General features: G+C 50.2%; 1 protein-coding gene across 2 annotated transcripts in view; it reads right to left on the bottom strand.

The window, feature by feature from the left end:
• SLC22A4 (solute carrier family 22 member 4) overlaps positions 1 to 16,353 on the bottom strand; it is a 45,146-nt gene that overhangs the window by 17,354 nt on the left and 11,439 nt on the right. Inside the window, exons 2-4 of one of the 2 annotated variants that reach the window (XM_079771125.1) lie at positions 11,058 to 11,161; positions 9,116 to 9,270; positions 3,580 to 3,751 (exon numbers count right to left, since the gene is read on the bottom strand). In XM_079771125.1, the coding sequence (XP_079627251.1) occupies positions 3,580 to 3,751; positions 9,116 to 9,270; positions 11,058 to 11,161 (431 nt within the window). The remainder of the gene's footprint in view (positions 1 to 3,579; positions 3,752 to 9,115; positions 9,271 to 11,057; positions 11,162 to 16,353) is intronic. The other variant, XM_079771126.1, reaches the window with a different exon arrangement.

The raw sequence follows: 16,353 nt of genomic DNA, 5'->3' as shown, positions 1-16,353 counted from the left end.
TATGTGTGAGGACGGCCAGGGCATCTGTGCTCCTCAGAGAAGGTGGGTGCCCTGACTCCTCCTGTGGGCTGTCCTCCTCAACTCCAACAGATTCCCGGGTCAGTGAGCCCCCAAACCAGATTTGGGGAGACAGCCAATGTTGTCTTTTTTTTTTATGTCTAGAAAGTTAATTTTAAAAATTAGACAATCTTTCTACATTTTAATTGATGGTCAAACACAGTTGACTTCTTTCCTAATGTTTCTATTTTTTCTTTTTCTATTTATTTTTATCATGCACATATTTATTTATATTTTTAAATTCCTTCCCAATTTTTATTTCTTAGAATCTCTTAGCCATTCTCCTGCCGGCTCTTGTTTTCCTTACCTACTCATCAGTACTTAGAAAGTACATTACGTGTAGCAGATACAGAGGCCTCCTCTACTTAAATGGGCCCCTCCAAAGCCTCAATAGGAATGATCTCAGAGCAAAAGACAACTGATCAAATAGCCAACCCCAGCTCCCTGTCCCAGCCTCCCAGCACAGTGGCTGAAAACTGAGCCCAGTTTGCAGTTTTCAGAAGATGCCCTTACGTGGTACCCGTTGCAACCATGATGATGTCAGGTCACTGACCTTCAGTAATTAGAGCTGGGCTATCCAGTACAGTAGCCACTAACCACGTGCAGCTATTGAGCTAGTGTGACTGAGGAAGTGAATTTTAATTCCATTTGTTTTTAACCAATTTTAATTTAAAAAGCAGCATGTGGCTAGTGACTACTGCCTTCGTGCAGAATTAGGGGTCTTACACACAGCCACTGTGTACATCATGGACACTTTGGCTTCTGAGCAGTATCTTTCCCCAACCAGGTTGTTCTTAAAAATATCCCATCTTTCTTACTACAGGCCCTGAGGGCATCATTGGCCTCAGTCCTAATGTTTAGGCAGCTGGATATTGCAAAGCTTTCCCCACATTGCATCGATGGGCTCCCTCCCCACCCTCTATCACGTACTCCATTCAAACTTGTGGGCAAGCCTTTTAAAGCGAACTTGGGACATAAAAAATCCCCAAGCCACCTGCAATGACTCTGCTCCCCTCCCATTTCCAGCCCCCGTACTCAGGCTGACTGCAATCCCTCCTGCTGAACTGCCATGGGTTTTGGTGTAGGAAGAACCGAGTCTAGCTGACCACTTAGTCAGTGGAGCACCACGCGAGGTTGTACACGGTCGTCTCTCTGCAGTGTTAATTCACAGTGAACAGGGGAGGGGGTTGCTGGAGAGTCTGTGTCACTCGCTGACGGGCAGCAGAGAGCCCAGCAGCCCGAAGCATCCCCCACCATCCCCGCCCATCATTCCAGCGTCGCTCCAGGAAGGCCCACCCGTAAGGACAAGATGTTCAGAATGAAGTGATTTTGTTTTTGTAGGAAAATGGTGAGACTGTTGTTTTAACCTTGCAGGACCAGCACGCAGCTTGTAGTGCTGGCCCCGGACTGCGTCTGTGTGGGGCGGGGCTGTCCCTGGCAGTGTGCCCATGGCCAGGAGCACTCCCAGACCAGCCAGGGGCAGCAGAAGATAGGACTCTCCTTAGGGCAAGAGTGAGAGAGGCCGCTCCTCATGGGATGGGCCTTCTCCGCTGGAAACTCAAGGGGCTGACCTATCAGAGTTAGTCCTTGCTGTGCTATTTGGTCCCGAGGGAAAGATACAAGTCCCACAGATTAAAATCCCTACTAATCTCTTAGTCAATCAGAACCGTTCTATTTTTAGTCTCTCTCTCTCTCTCTCTCTCTCTCTCTCTCTCTCTCTCTCTCTCTCTCTCTCTCATAGAAATATACAGTTATAACATATGTTAAAAGTACTGGTCTCTTATGCCAAAAGGATGAGAGCCAGGGAACATCAATTATTAAAATCATTCATCTGAAGAGGCAGAAAATAACCTATGAATAATCTTGTCTTGTGTCTTCAGAGAGCACTGGGTCACCAAAAGCATTTACACTAGATTCAGTTAGCAAGGAGTTGTGGTTAGAGGGTGTGATGATGATGATGATGGTGATGATGGTGATTCCTCTACCAGAAAATTGCCCTCGCTTTTCTTGGAGGCAGAGCTGTGTAGATAATGGCCTGCCCTTGTTCACCATAAGCTCTCCTGACCATCAGACTGGGTTCCAGGGGAAACCTCCGAATCAGAATAGTAGCTAACCTTTAACACACTGTCCCTCAAATTCCAGGGAAATAAGAGGAAAAAAGGTGCTCTCTCTCCCCCCACGCACACCCATGCCAAAAATTTACACTGGTAAACCATAGAGTCTCCGAGGTCATAAGAAGATAGTAGCTTGGAGTGGGTCCAACCTGAGCCATCTGGTTCAACCAGGCCAATGTGTGCTACCTATCAGCCTCTGTGGCTGCATAACACTTGCAGCAAGATAACGGACTTCTAGGCATCTCTCCTGGCAGCGTGTCCACAGGACAGGGCAACCAGGAGGGCTCGTCTAAAGTGTGAGTTCCAAAAAATGATCAAAGAAGCATTCACTGTGTGCAAGTAGGTAGAACAGTTCGATAAAACCAGTCACTGCTGGGAGATTTGTTGTTGCTGTTGTTAATCTTCATCTGAGGATGTTTTTCCATTGATTTTTAGAGAGAGTAAAGGGAGAGGGGGGGAAAGGGGGAGACATCGATGTGAGAGACACACATCAATTGCCTCCCGCACACTCCCCAACTGAACCTGGGGGATCGAACCTGCAACCTAGGTACCTCTGCGCTTGACTGGGAATTAAAACTGACACCCGTTGGTGCATGGGCCAACGCTCTAACCACTGAACTACACTGACCAGGGCACTACTGGGAGATTTGATTTCAATGTCCTGAAACCAAACAAAAAAGAATTGAGAGAGAGAGAGAGAGAGAGAGCGCCAGACCCAGCGATGGAAGAAATCCCCTTTCCTCTTGCTTAAATGTGAAAAACCAAAGAAATGGGGACTCCCCAAAAAGAGGGTATGGCTGGGACCAGATTCCATTGTTCTTAATTTGCTCTCTCACCTGAAATCTCCCACATAACCATAAAGGGAAAACCTAGGGCTAGTGATTTTGTGATTGTGTGATTCCCATACTCGTGTGTCAAAATGGGGTTGGCGGGTTGAGGGAGGAGAGAAGAGGTCATTTCTCTGACAATTCATTGAAGGAAAGTAATTCTGTTGCCCTTCTAGACAAAGCAGATAAACAGGCGCTCCTTAGATGCTTGAGGACAGAAACTACATTAGTTGAGTCCATAGGGAGAAAGAGAAAAGTGTCAAAACACCTGGGGTTGGTGGGGTGGTGGAGTTCTAAACAACAAAACCCAACAAGACCATCTCCACAAATAAAAACCACCACCAACAGCAGACAAGACTGGGGAGGGGTAAAGGCTGGATTTCCTGAGAAGGGTGCTTTGTGGGACAGAGGAGAATTAAACCCCAGCACACAGACCCACCCAGCCAGGAGAACAGTCTCTGGGCTTCGAGGCCCAGCCTTAGCCAGCTACAGTGAGGTCACACCAGGGTCAGCACCAGGCTCTCGGCTCCAGGCTGTGCTGGCCAGCAGCAGGGGGCTGTCTGGGGCTGAGCCACACTCACCACCATAGCGGGACGCACAGCAGCCCCGGCACGGTCAGCGCCAGCAGCAGCATCCGCCAGTCTCTGATGAAGTAAGCAAACAGTGGCAGCAGCATGTAGCCAACTGCAAAAAATGTGCACACTCCTAACGTAGAGAATATAATACGAACTGACTTGCCAAGAATTTCTGTTCCTGTTCAAAACAAGGGAGGAGTATTAGCATTTTAACTCACTTTAATATTTGCTTTATACATCATTACCTGGCAGTTAGAGTTCAAACTGTAGTCACTTACAGAAGGGAAAAGCCGTTTGTCTCATGGCCCAGGGCAGGAGTGGTCAGGGTGGAGGGAGGTGGGAAGTGACTCAAGACTTATCACCTTATAGAAAGCTAAGTTTTCATGGGATTTTAAAAGAGCCATCGATTTTTATTATTTTTTTTTAAAAGATCATTTCATGTCTTAGAAATAGCAAGCCCAGCGCCAACAGGTAACCTCTTCTGGGAATGCCACATTTCCAAAACCAGAGCCCCAGGGTGAGGAGCAAGAGGTGGTCCAGGAGACAGTGGGGGCTCTTCTGAGGGGCTTCGTGGGGGCACCGGGCCTTGAGCCTTTCCCACTGTTCTCCACCGTACAGACACAGACCCTGGCCCCTGGGGAAACCCCAGAGAGCTCAGTCACTGAGTGGTGCTAGGACCCTCTTAGCCTCCCGTGAGCCCTGAGAAATGATACATGGGATCCAGCTGGCTCTGGGCTGTGCACAGAACAGGCCCCGGAGCCAGGGGCTGAGTTCCCCTGCAGCCACATTGTGCCCAGGGGTCGGCCCCAGGCAGACCAGGCCATTTAGACCAGGAAAGAAAGAAGGTGCCGTTCTGCTGGCCTGGCAGACAGCGGCCCTGGAGCTGGCCACACACGCAGGGGACTCCACTGAGCTTTCCCAGAACAGCACAAAGGCCCAAGACGGCTTGGTGTTGGGCCCTGTTTTGGGAAAGGACACGCAGGTGGCTGTTGGGTCCTGCTCTGCTCAGAGCCACAATGGCTGGCTCGGCACCAGTTCTCCCAGAGATGCCGCCCGCCCTTCAGAATCCAAGAACAAGCTCCTTCTGTTGTCGTGAAGCTCCAGGCCCTTTCCACAGAGTCCACTCGTGATCCCAGGGGCGGAGATCTGGCCAATGGCAAGCGCTCCGCCTTTTGTTTGAAGCCTTTCCACCACTACAGAGAAGTAGCCCAGAAATACAAAATAGAACATTCTAACGTCATTCAGGTTTGGCTTTCAAGGCAGCTTTTCTCAATCATGTTTAAATGCCCTAAGCACAGATTAAGGCAGTGATGGGCAACCTTTTGAGCTTGGTGTATCAAACTTCGCCAAAAAACTGAGCATAACTCGGGTAGTGTGTCACTTTGAGGAAAAAACATTATTTCGCGATATTTATAGTTTAAATAACATAAATGTATAATTGTTATATATAATTGTATTTAATAAACCAAAAACTAAATATTTAGTGCTGACACGCGTGTCATAGGTTTGCCATCATTGGATTAAGGAATAAGGGGCTAATTACAGAGAAGTAGTGCAATTACTGATTTCCCACGCCTACCTGTTCCGGCCCCCGCCCCACTTCTTCCTTACTCAGCCTGACTGAGCCATCCGCCTCTGAGGCTCCCTCTGAAACAGCCATTTCTAAAACCAGACTGATAGACATGGCCAGTACTGGTGCCTCTCTCATCCTAGACTGTGGACAAGAGACCCAACCACCCAGGCATTTCTCAGCCCTAAATTCATTTCCAAGGATCGGGCCTGACCATTTTGAGGATCATGAATGTTATTTCCAGATCTTTTCTTACTTCATTAATGACCTTCCTACCTACCACTCCACAGGAAGACTGCCCATGCCATGGTTTCTAAACACTTTGCCTGTGATTATCATGACATAGAAATGAACGGGGGATGTTTTATTCCTGAGCAGAGATTCAGAAGTGAAGTGGCAGAGGATTTGATTGTGGAAAACAGCAAGTGCACAGGACCATGTGAGAAATCTTGTAGACTCATGAGGCCACGGGAGCTCCCTCATAGTTCCATGCCCCAGATCAGAGAGAGAGGTTATACCACTAGCTTCCTGGATCACCTCCCTCTCTAAGTTTGGGTCCCAGGCCAGAGTTGTTCTGACTTTGCTGAGTAACCATGGGGGGCAGATGCTTCGTAAATCTACCTCTTTGCCTTTCCGTGCATGGATCAATATGGATGGCATGAACCTGAATAGTTGCTTGTTAGCATGACTTTCTGCTCTCTGACTTTTAGATAATCACCTTCCCAAACCATCACCATCATCATCTTCATAGCTAGCATTTTTTTTTTTTGAGTAGGCACTTGTGTCAGGTTCCAGATTAAGTGTTTACCTGTATTATCTTTTTGAATCCTCACAATAATTATAGAAGAATATTACTTCTATCTTATATTGTAATTTGCTGAGACTTAAAGAGTTGGGACACATTGCCTAAATTCAAACATATGTAATAAATGGGGCAGCCAGAATTTAAGTCTGGTCTGTTTTTAAAAAAATGCATACTTTTTATTGATTTCAGAGAGAGGAAGTGAGAGAGAGAGAGGAAGGAAATAACCTATGAATAATCTTGTCTAGTTAAATTTCAACTTTTCCCAAGCTTTCTGGTAGCCAAAGTAATAAAGGAAGATGCAATCAGTTGCATACTAACCAAAGGAACTATCAGAGCTTTAAATAGTTCAACATACTGGAACAAATACTGCATAGGCGGTTGATGTTAGGAGTCCTGGGAAAATATTAAAATTAATGGATCATTCCAGACAGGAGGCAGTTAAGTGTGTGGAATAAATTTGAGCAGCTAGTTATGAGGGATGCTGCTGGCATTTTACCCACAAGCTGTGGACAGGTTGAAGGCGTTATTTCTGGGAAACGGTAGTAGGTGGTAACGGCAGCTGGAGTGTGGGGAGGGTCAGTGTCCTTTGTCCTGAGTGGTCATTTCCTCCTAAACCAGCCCCATTCCTCCTCTCCAGGTGTAACCCCTTTATGTTCCCTTCTCGCCCCTTTTCTTGTCTCCTGTGACTCTGGCAGGCTTTTTAAAAAGCAGAGCAAGGAGAGGATCCATTTCTGCACCACTTAGAGAATGGGAGCAATTCAGATCCTTGAATTAATGTTAATGTGAAGACTCTTAAAACTGGAGATCATCATTGGAGAGTCTTGCCAACGCTTCTCTAGAGCCAGAGGGCAAAGTGAAGGCCTAGACAGAATTTGTGAGCCCAGACTCCAAGCGTTGGTTTGCTTTAGTCAAAACCAGAACACCATGTTAGTTAGCCCAGAAACGCCAGAGGGAGCTGCTGTGCTGCAGGGAAGCCAGCCACAGTGGTGCCCTTGTACTGACTGGTCCTGTCACCTCACCACACGCCAGGCGCGGAGGAGGGAGCCTGCAGGTTCCAGGGTCAGCTTGGTTCTCAGTGACTCTCTGAAGAAGGTTCAGACCTGAGAACCCAACACAGAGTCCCGTATAGGGACACAAAGTCAGCAGCTTCCCACAGAGCACAGTTGAGTAAAACTACAGCCAGGGAGGCTCCAGAGCACCCTACAACAGCCCGGGGCCCAGGCCGGTGCTGCACCCAGCGTCCTGCCCGCGGATTCTGGCTGGCACATCTAGGCTCTGACTGATCTTCCATGATCTTCCTTCCCCCTTGGCCCTCTCCCTCTTCTCAGCATGGGCAGCAGGGAGGGGAGTGGGTTGTAGTGTCAGGGCCAGCTGGGCACTTAGGGTGGGCTGCCCCGGCCGCACCCCGTCATACAGGGAAGGCTCCGTGGCCCCCGAAGCACCCTGTGCCGCTGGAGAGGCAGACCTCACGGCCGGCCACTCAGCAGAACCCGAGGGAGGCCAGGCCTGGCACAAACCCCACCTGGCTCCCAATCCCAGTGCCAGGGCTTCCCTGGCTCCACCACAGTTCTCTGCCTTCTCCTTCCCATGGTCCTCTGTGTCCTCCTGCAAGGGGGCGCTGGCCTCTGGCAGAGCTCTCTGTTTTGAGGAAGCCTGTTTAGTCTCTGGCCCAAGCAGAGCCATACATTGGGCTTCTCAGATGCTGGGAAGGTCACCACAAGGAAGACAGATTGTGGGGAATTTAGACTATGAGAAGGATAGACTTTGCTGTGCCCCCAAACCCTGTGTCCTTGGGCCCCATCAGACAAGTTCGGCCCCAAATTCCTCCAATCTCTGGTTTCCAGCCTCATTGTCCTGAAGATCGGTGTCCCTTATACAAATTACTTTCTTAAAGAAGAAAAAAAAAGCACTTGCTCCTCTCTTTCCCCCTACAGGGAAGAGAGAGGCCCCCTTCCTGCTGGAGCCTGCGAAGAGGGTGCTATCTACCAGGTCCATGTGGCTTCAACATGCCCTCCCCCCCTCCCCTTTTTAGACACCGAGGCTGGGCCCATGGCAAGGGCTCTTCACAAATGATTAAAAGAGTGGAATTTGAATGATTCCATCTTGGCAACCCGACAAAGGGTGTACACATCCTCAACTAAGAAAACACAGCACCTCCAAATCCAATGAGTCATCCACACTCAAAAGGGATTAGAATCGTCTTAGCAGATCCAGGCTTTTGAGATAAGAAGCATCATTAGACTTTCATTAAAGGGGCACTGCTAATCATTACGCTGTGACAACAGGGATAAACTGGGATAGCAGTGAGCCCACAATGATATATTGTCACACTAGACATGGCATTTGGTGTCTATTGTCCCCTTCTCTCATCTGTTCAGAGAGCCGGTGGGCACAGAGAGCATGTTAGGGACCCTCACACCTGTGGAGTCCCTGATCGACCTGTCTGGAGATCACCTCACTTCCTCCCAGGAAAAGCTGGCGAGGGCCCTGGGGACCTTCTCGTGGCCTCCAGCGTGCAGCCTGATATTCCAAAAGCAAGGCAGCTGCTCGGAGACAGGACTGCTATCAGCAACGAGGCCGGTCCTGCACACAGCTGATATGCTCTAGGGTGAGAGCCAATCTGCCCAACGGTGGCGGGCTGGCACTGAACTCCTGTCTGACCTGTGCCTCTCCCACCTGTGCACTGGCCACACCAGCTCTCCTCAGTCCCTCCATGGGCCATGCACAGCTACCAGGAACACTCTTTTGCCCCGTCCCAGGCAGAAGTCGCGAGCTTTCACAGCTCAGATCACAGAAGTCCCTCCCCCAATGCACCCCCCCACCTTTACGCCTCTCTCAAGCCCTATGCTCCCGAAATGTGTCTCAGTGATTAAGTAGCTGGTTCCCACCAGCCTGAACTCGTAGTCACCACCACATTTCAGGACCCAGCACAGAACTGGCTCCCTGTGAGTGCCTGCCTTGTCCATGTCTGATCAAAGAGCTGTGGCTACAGGCCCCCCACCCCCACACCCCAAGCTGACCCCATTTTGGAAGCACAGCTCACAGGCTGAGGTGCTTCCTTCTGTGCTGGGTAAGAGCGCTCCCTGTGCCCTTTTCCCTGCCCCCCTCTTCCCGGGCCTCTCAGAGGGTTGGAAGGAGAAGCCCCAAGGGTAAGAAGCCATTCCTACCTAGTATGAAGGCGACCACATAGTTGGAGATCTGGCCCATGCCGACAATGACAAATAACAGGGTGAACATCTCCCAGTTGATGGAGAAAATCTGCAGGAAGCTGAAGCCAGTCTGCACAGCCATCGTTGCAAAGAGGATGCTCTTCCTGCCAAACCTGTAGACGATAGCACAGCACAAAACATGGCCCGGGCAGGTCACAGCGGCACTGAACTCGGGCGTGCGGGAAGCACCGAGTCAGGCACTGCTGTAGACTTCATTTTGGGGGGGGGGGGGGCGGGGGGGCAGTTATGACAGGCTTTTCTGTCATTCAAATCCTCTCTGGTTCCTCCTAGGTGAGGTCTCAGGCATCCATCTGCCCAGGAGTTACCTTGTGAGAGTCTAAGCCTCCTGTGGAACCACCATTATTTCAAAAGCACAGAGCAACTTATGCAAGGACCACGTGGAAATCACTTGAGATCGAGCCACAGGTAAAAGCTGCCACCAGCCCTGGCTGGTTTGGCTCAGTGGATAGAGCGTCGACCTGGGGACTGAAGGGTCTCAGGTTCGATTCCAGTCAAGGGCACATGCTCGGGTTGTGGGCTCGATCCCCAGTGTGGGGCGTGCAGGAGGCAGCTGATCCATGATTCTCTTTCATCATTGATGTTTTCTCTCTCTCTCTCTCTCTCTCTCTCCCTTTCCCTTCCTCTTTGAAAAAAAAAAAAAAAGAAGCTGCCACCACATTTCTAGAAGGTGGGTACAGCACAGACAGCAGGCACATCTCATATCAGCAACAACTTCTATGTGTCCAGAACCAGACTCCCGCGGTCTTCATCCTTGGCTGCCCTTGGAATCGCCTTCAAAAAATGCTGGTGCCTGTACCCGCCTCCCGAGATTCTTATGTCTGGGATGCAGTTTGGACATTGGGATTGAAACAATTTTTCCAAGTGAGTCTAATGTGCAACCAAAATTGTGAACCACTGCTCTGTGGGAAGTGTCGCTTCCAGGAACTTTCATTAGTGACCCTGTAGTTGGCTTAAATCTTAATTTCCCATTTTGATAGTGACTGATGGGAGGAATGGATCACAGGTGTGAGCAGAATAGTCTTCCACCCCATTTTCCAAACTCAGGTCTCAGGTTGTTGAGCTTGGGGTCCCCTTGGGCTTTGTAGGGGAGGCACAGCCACCTCCCTGGGAGTCTTCTCAACACTGCCATTTAGCATTCCCACCTTCCTACTCTATCCCCACAGAACATTCGGGGGTCAGTGGACATTTCCCCTGGAGCTGTGATGCCTTCTCCTCGAGTCTGTGAGCTGGAGATCAGCTCTGTGGCCCCCGTGCCTGGTCAGGGCCCGGTCCACAGCAGAGGTGGTGCATATTAGCAAGCAGTTGCTCACTGTGTGGCCCTGATGCTGGCTGATGGCTGTTTGTGGACAGATCACGTCATCCAAGAGTTAGGGACGGGGTGGGAGGCAGTGTACCTTAAAAAAAAATATATATATATATATATATATATATATATATATATATATATATATATATTTGATTTCTGAGAGGAAGGGAGAGGGAAAGAGAGATAGAAACATCAATGATGAGAGAGAATCATTGATTAGCTGTCTCCTGCACGTCCCCCACTGGGGATCAAGCCCACAACCCAGGCCTGTGTCCTGACTGGGAATGGAACCTCGACCTCCTGGTTCATAGGTTGACGCTCAACCACTGAGCCACACCGGCTGGGCAGCTGCGCACTTTTGAAGAGTTTGGTAATATGAGGATCCTCTTTCCAGTGGGCCCCGGAAAGGGGCTGAGGGTAGGAAAAACAGGAGGCATCATGGCTCCTGCTGTCACGGACTTGTTGGCCTGAGGGGCCTCCTTTCTCTGGGTGGAAACACCTTGAATTCAGTTCAATCCCAAGACAAGGGATTGACAAGGGGCCCTAGCCCCCCTTCCCTCCTAGCCTCCTCACCTGTCTGACAGCTGTCCGGAAAAGAAGGAGCCAATGAGCACGCCCACGAAGAACAGGGAGGAGGTGAGTGGCGTCTTCCAGTCGTCGTCACACACCAGGTTCCACTGCCAGGGAAAAGAGCGTGAGGGGTGAGCCCGCTTCCCAGCAGGCCCAGGCCCAGCCCCAGCCCAGCTCCGGGGAGAGCAGCACAGCAGCCACGGGCAGGCTCGCCGTTGTGCAAAGGGCCCTGGGCTGGGCTCCGCACCACCTTCTCCTGGGGCCTGTCACTGTGCTCCCTGAGAGCCCCCTTCCTCTTCTGAAAGAGAGCGGGATGCCCTGGCTCTGCTAGCATCACACAGTGAGAAGTGAGCTGAGAGAAACAGTCCAGAGATGGAAGATGCTGACGACGCCTTGCCATACGAGCAGTCAGCAGCTGTGCGTCGCTGAAGGTTGCCCAGGACCAAACCAGAGAGCGTCGGACCTGCATCACCACCATTTGTCCACCATCCAGAACTGAAATGTCATTGCTGACATGTACACATAAGGAACTGTTTGACATTGAAATTGGGACTCAAAAGAACTGTTGGCCCAGAAAGAAACTCACTACAGACTGATTCATTTGCCTCTCAGCATAACCATTATTGCTTGTCTCATTTTCGGTTCTTATAAGTGTATTTCTTGTATCACATGATCTCACTCATCTAGGGGAAATGATGAACAACATAGACTGATGAACAAGAACAGACCCAGAAACAAGGAGGCATCGATCAGACTGTCAAACCTCAGAGGGAAGGTAGGGGAGGGTGGGGGAAAGGGGGAGAGATCAACCAAAGGACTTGTGTGCATACATATGAGCCTAACCAATGGTCACGGACAACAGGGCGGTGGGGCATACGTGGGGCGGGGTTTGGGATGGGAATGGGGGGATGAGGACAAATATGTGATACCTTAATCAATAAAGAAATTAAAAAAAAAAAGAGAAGTGAGCTGAGGCCACGGCTGTGACTGGTGACCCTCAGCTGCACAGTGCTATGAAGCAGAGGTGGCATGTCTACTTCAGGAGGCGTAGAGCCAAGGTGTCAGAGCATGGAGCGAAGGTGTCAGAGCACGGAGCGAAGGTGTTAGAAACTCCTGAGGGCCGGGGCAGGGGGCATGGTCACCTGGTCCAGGTATAAAATTTCCTCTGCCTTGTTGAAAGTGCAAGTGGTCGCAGGGGGTCTGTGATTATATGCGCTGAGGAGATTCCTCCAGAGAACCCTGTGCTCCCTGGTCCATTCACACCAGAAGCCTGGATCGGGCCCCATGGAGCCAGAGGGGATGCACCCTATCTCCCATCTACAGTCCTCCACCCTCCTTCCTACCCAGCCTTCCCAGAAGTGGGGCCCTCCCATTCCCCAGGGCCCCGGGGCTGCGGTAGCCCTAACAAGTCTCTGCTGGTTGATCGATAACATGAGGGTTTCAGCCAGCGTTCCAGTTCCTCCCAGCTCTTGACTTAAGTCAAGTCAGCAAAGTCTCAAGGGAGGTTGCACCAATTTCAACATGTGTTCAATGAACTTTCATTTATTTAAAAAATAAGCAGGTGCCAATGAGTATTTGGGGGCTGTGGGTCAGGAGGTTGTTGTGTGTGGCCAGATGATTGGTCTAGAGCAGTGATTTTCAAGGAGTGTGCCACAGCACACCAGAGGGCCACGAGAAATTTTAAAACACGCAATACCTGACTATTTAGTCAGGGGCACTGACCTCTTTTCCTGCAGATTGTCAAAAAAACAACAACAATAGCTAGCATAACAACAGCCGTCTAGTGTGAATGAATCAAAATTACACCTATCTTTTTTTTGTCAGATCGGCACACAATATATATATTTTCCAGACTTTTAGTCATCAGTTTGTGTGTGCCACGAGATGGAAAAGGTTGAAAATCACTGGTCCAGAGCAAAGAGCCCCTGCTGCCCGTCCCACCACCATCCCAGCTCCACTTGCTGGTGGTGATGCTTCATGACAGTCTCAAAGCAATTCAGTTCTTAATGCTCACAACTTCCCTAAAATAGATTTAAACATGAATTCACATATTTCTGTCACACCTCATTCTGCAGCAGAGAGAGGTGTGTATAAGAACAATTCCAAAAGTAAAGTGTTACACAAAAAGCCAAGGGAGTTGGGGCAAAAAGAAAGCACAGGGGAGGAAGGGCTGCAAAATACCCTAGCTGAGGGGAGAATGACCACCTGCTGCCCTGCCCAGGGTCCTGCCTTCTTGCTAGGGAGGCCCTGAAATCAGCTCTGAGCATCCCAGCCGCTCAGCGCTCAGGACCGCAATGCACACGGTGATGATCTCGTTCTGCAGAAGCTCCTGAGTACCGAGGCCTGAGAGAAGTCTCTCCTAGACACTTTCTTCCACAAAGGGGTCTCTGTGATGGCGAGGATAGCGTCCTTGAGAACACCCTTGTCCTAAAGACAGCAGCAAGATTCACAAGGCTGCCTCTGCTGGTGGCCAGGATGCTGGCCACAGGAGGGACGTCCAAGCACAGCTCTGCAGAAGAAAAACAACGTGGCCCAGGAACTCGGCTCTCTACCCTCAGTCACAATCCCAGGAGAAGTCCTGAGACCACACCCACAGTAGGGTTGCTTCACCTCGGGTCCCTGAATGGGCTTCATGGGAAAGGTCACAAACCCTCCGAAGCTGTATGGCCAGATTCATGGGCCTGGCCAAAGGACGGGAAAAGGTAGACAGGATGTGCACCTGAATTAATGGCCACCCACTTCCAGAACTCACTGGCCCAAGTGTCAAAAAAGAGCGTGGATCTGTTCCAACAAACAGCAAGATCAGCAACTGAGAGTTCAAAGCCTCATGATGTGAAGTGTGACCCATTTTGCAGAAGGGTAAACTGAGGCTCTGAGACTGGGGTTTGTCTGAAGTCATAGCAAGTAAAGGGGCATGCGAGTGACCAACTCAGGTCTCTACAACCTTGTATGCATCTGCTTTGAACATGAATTCCAAAGGCTGGATAAAATGAACTTCCATCCCATACTCTTCGGCAAGGAATGTGACAGCAGGACTAGGGGTAGGAGGCCTCCACCACAGCCTTCAGCCGTGGACTGAGCCAAGAAGATCTCCAGCTTGGTAGGAGTATCAGTGTGTCCATCACCAATCATTACCATTCCACCTGCAGTGGAGCAGAAACGCTCTTCTGAAGATAACGTGGTCTCTCTCCTTCGTGATTTTTTTTGAACTCTTTCTGTCAGGACTTTGCCTTAGAGGAGGGGAGATTAGATTTAGAGACAGCAAAGAAGGAAGAAGGCTGTCAGGAGTGGAGCTAGGCATCGCATGAGCAAAGGTTGTGGGAAGGACTGGCTACCTAATTTGCAGGCCCCGCGCAAACTGCAGATGCTGGAACCCCCTTGTTAAAAAAAACGATCATGGATTTCAAGACGTCAATATCAGAACATTAAAACCAATCATGGGCCCCTTGTGACTGACTGCACAGGTTGCATGCCCACAAAGTCGGCTCAGCAGTGGGTCAACTTGGTCTCCCTGGGGAATGGAGCAGGGGAAGGAGTTGTGAGCTGGAGTGCTGGGAAGGGTGAGCAATGACCAGCTCTCCATCATTCTCCTATGCAGCCATGGCGCTAGGTGCCCCTTCCCTCCTTGAAGAAGGGCTCAAGAAGCCCTGTCAATATCAGGCTACACAGGAGGTGGCCGTGTGTCACAGCAGCCACTTGCTCCAGGCCCATGCAGGCTGCCCTCTACCTTTAGAGAGCCTGCTCATACCCAGCAGGGAACGGCAGCTGGACCTCAGTGCTACCCGGGGTGGCTCCAGGGCTGGATCTTCTCTTGGGTAATGATTGAATCCAAGGAGTCTTTTAGGAAAGCTGCAAAGGGCCTGGTAATAGGACACAGGATTGGCAGACAAAGTTCCAGCTGGGGCTCACGGGGCCGCAGTCTAGTAAATCATCTGTCAGCCTGAAGAGGAGCCCTTTTCTCCACGGGGCTATTCCTGGGGAGTTCAGGTCCTGTCTGTCCCAGACCTTTGGCGTTTGAGGGGTGTGTCTTGGGGCCTCGCTAGCCACGGCCCCAAGGAACTCTCTGTGCTTAACAGTGACATGAAAGGCTCAGTGGGAGACAGTCGCTTCCTTGATGGGACAGACCTGTGCCTTGAGCCTCTCACAGATCTACACAACACGCTCAGAGGTGGATGGCCTGGTGAGGAGCTAGCTGGCATTCCTCTGGACTTGTGCTTGGAGGTCAAACACTAACATTTCTGAAGCATAACCCACCCACCCACACACACATCCCCTGGAGAGAGAGAGTGGATTGCGGGAACCAACTGGCCCAAGATGTGCAGAGTAGGGGCACTGGATGTGTCCTCCCAGTGTTACTATGTCCGTCTCATCCTCAGGGACTCAGACCAAGATTTCCCCCACAGAGCAGAGTGAGCTCCATGTAGCTGGACCAGCTAGCTTTCAGTTCTGCTTTAAGAAATAAAAACCCAGGTCACCAGGTAAAAGGGGACAGGAGGTCACTCTTGCCATAGAAGAATGTGCCTCTCAGCCCTCCCAGCAGTAATAACGGGAATGACAACTACAGTGTATGGAGTGCTAACTGTGTGCATTGTATTGTCTCCTGGATCTCAACGTTGCCATGTGAAATGGGTACTCTCTTTATCCCCATTTACAAATGAGGAAATGAAGGCACAGAGCATTGACGTGACCAGCCCACGTTCTAGTGGATTGGAAAAGGAAATTGCTTAATCATTTATCCAACCGTCATTGAACACCTGCTCTTGGCCAGACTCTGTGTGGGGTACAAAACAGACATGGTTTCTGCCTCCACAAAGCTCAAGGTCAAGCATACTTTATAGGACAGATCAGGTATGCACATGTGCGTGCATTCGCCCAGCTGTCCTCGGCCACTGTGCCCTTGCTCTCTGGCTAGAGCAGAAAAGAGGCACCCCTGGCTCTATCTCCTCCAGGTGGACAGAGTTCTAAAACCTGAACCTACTCCTATAATTATGTGAGATCACTAATGCTTGCACAGGCCTGGGCACATGACGGATGCTTAACAAACCGTTGATGAACAAATGCTGAACCATTAGGAGTAATGGAAAACGAGTTTGGAAAACGTGTGGTGTCACACTTTGTCCTTTGAAAATCATCCTCAACCTTGAACTCTCCAAGTAGCCAAGGCTTTCGCATTTATCCAAGGCATAAAGGACCATAAAGGACTGCGGAGAAATGAGAACTCGGGAAGGCAGCCTGATGTTGGGCCAAGTGCACAGGCTCTCTCGGGTTCTGTCACTTCTGGCTCTGTGGCTTTGGGCTC

This window comes from Cnephaeus nilssonii, assembly GCF_951640355.1.
Source record: "Cnephaeus nilssonii genome assembly, chromosome: 5".
Taxonomy (NCBI): Eukaryota; Metazoa; Chordata; class Mammalia; order Chiroptera; family Vespertilionidae; genus Cnephaeus; species Cnephaeus nilssonii.
Note: the sequence above shows the minus strand (reverse complement) of the source record. Positions and strands in the feature narration are given on the sequence as shown.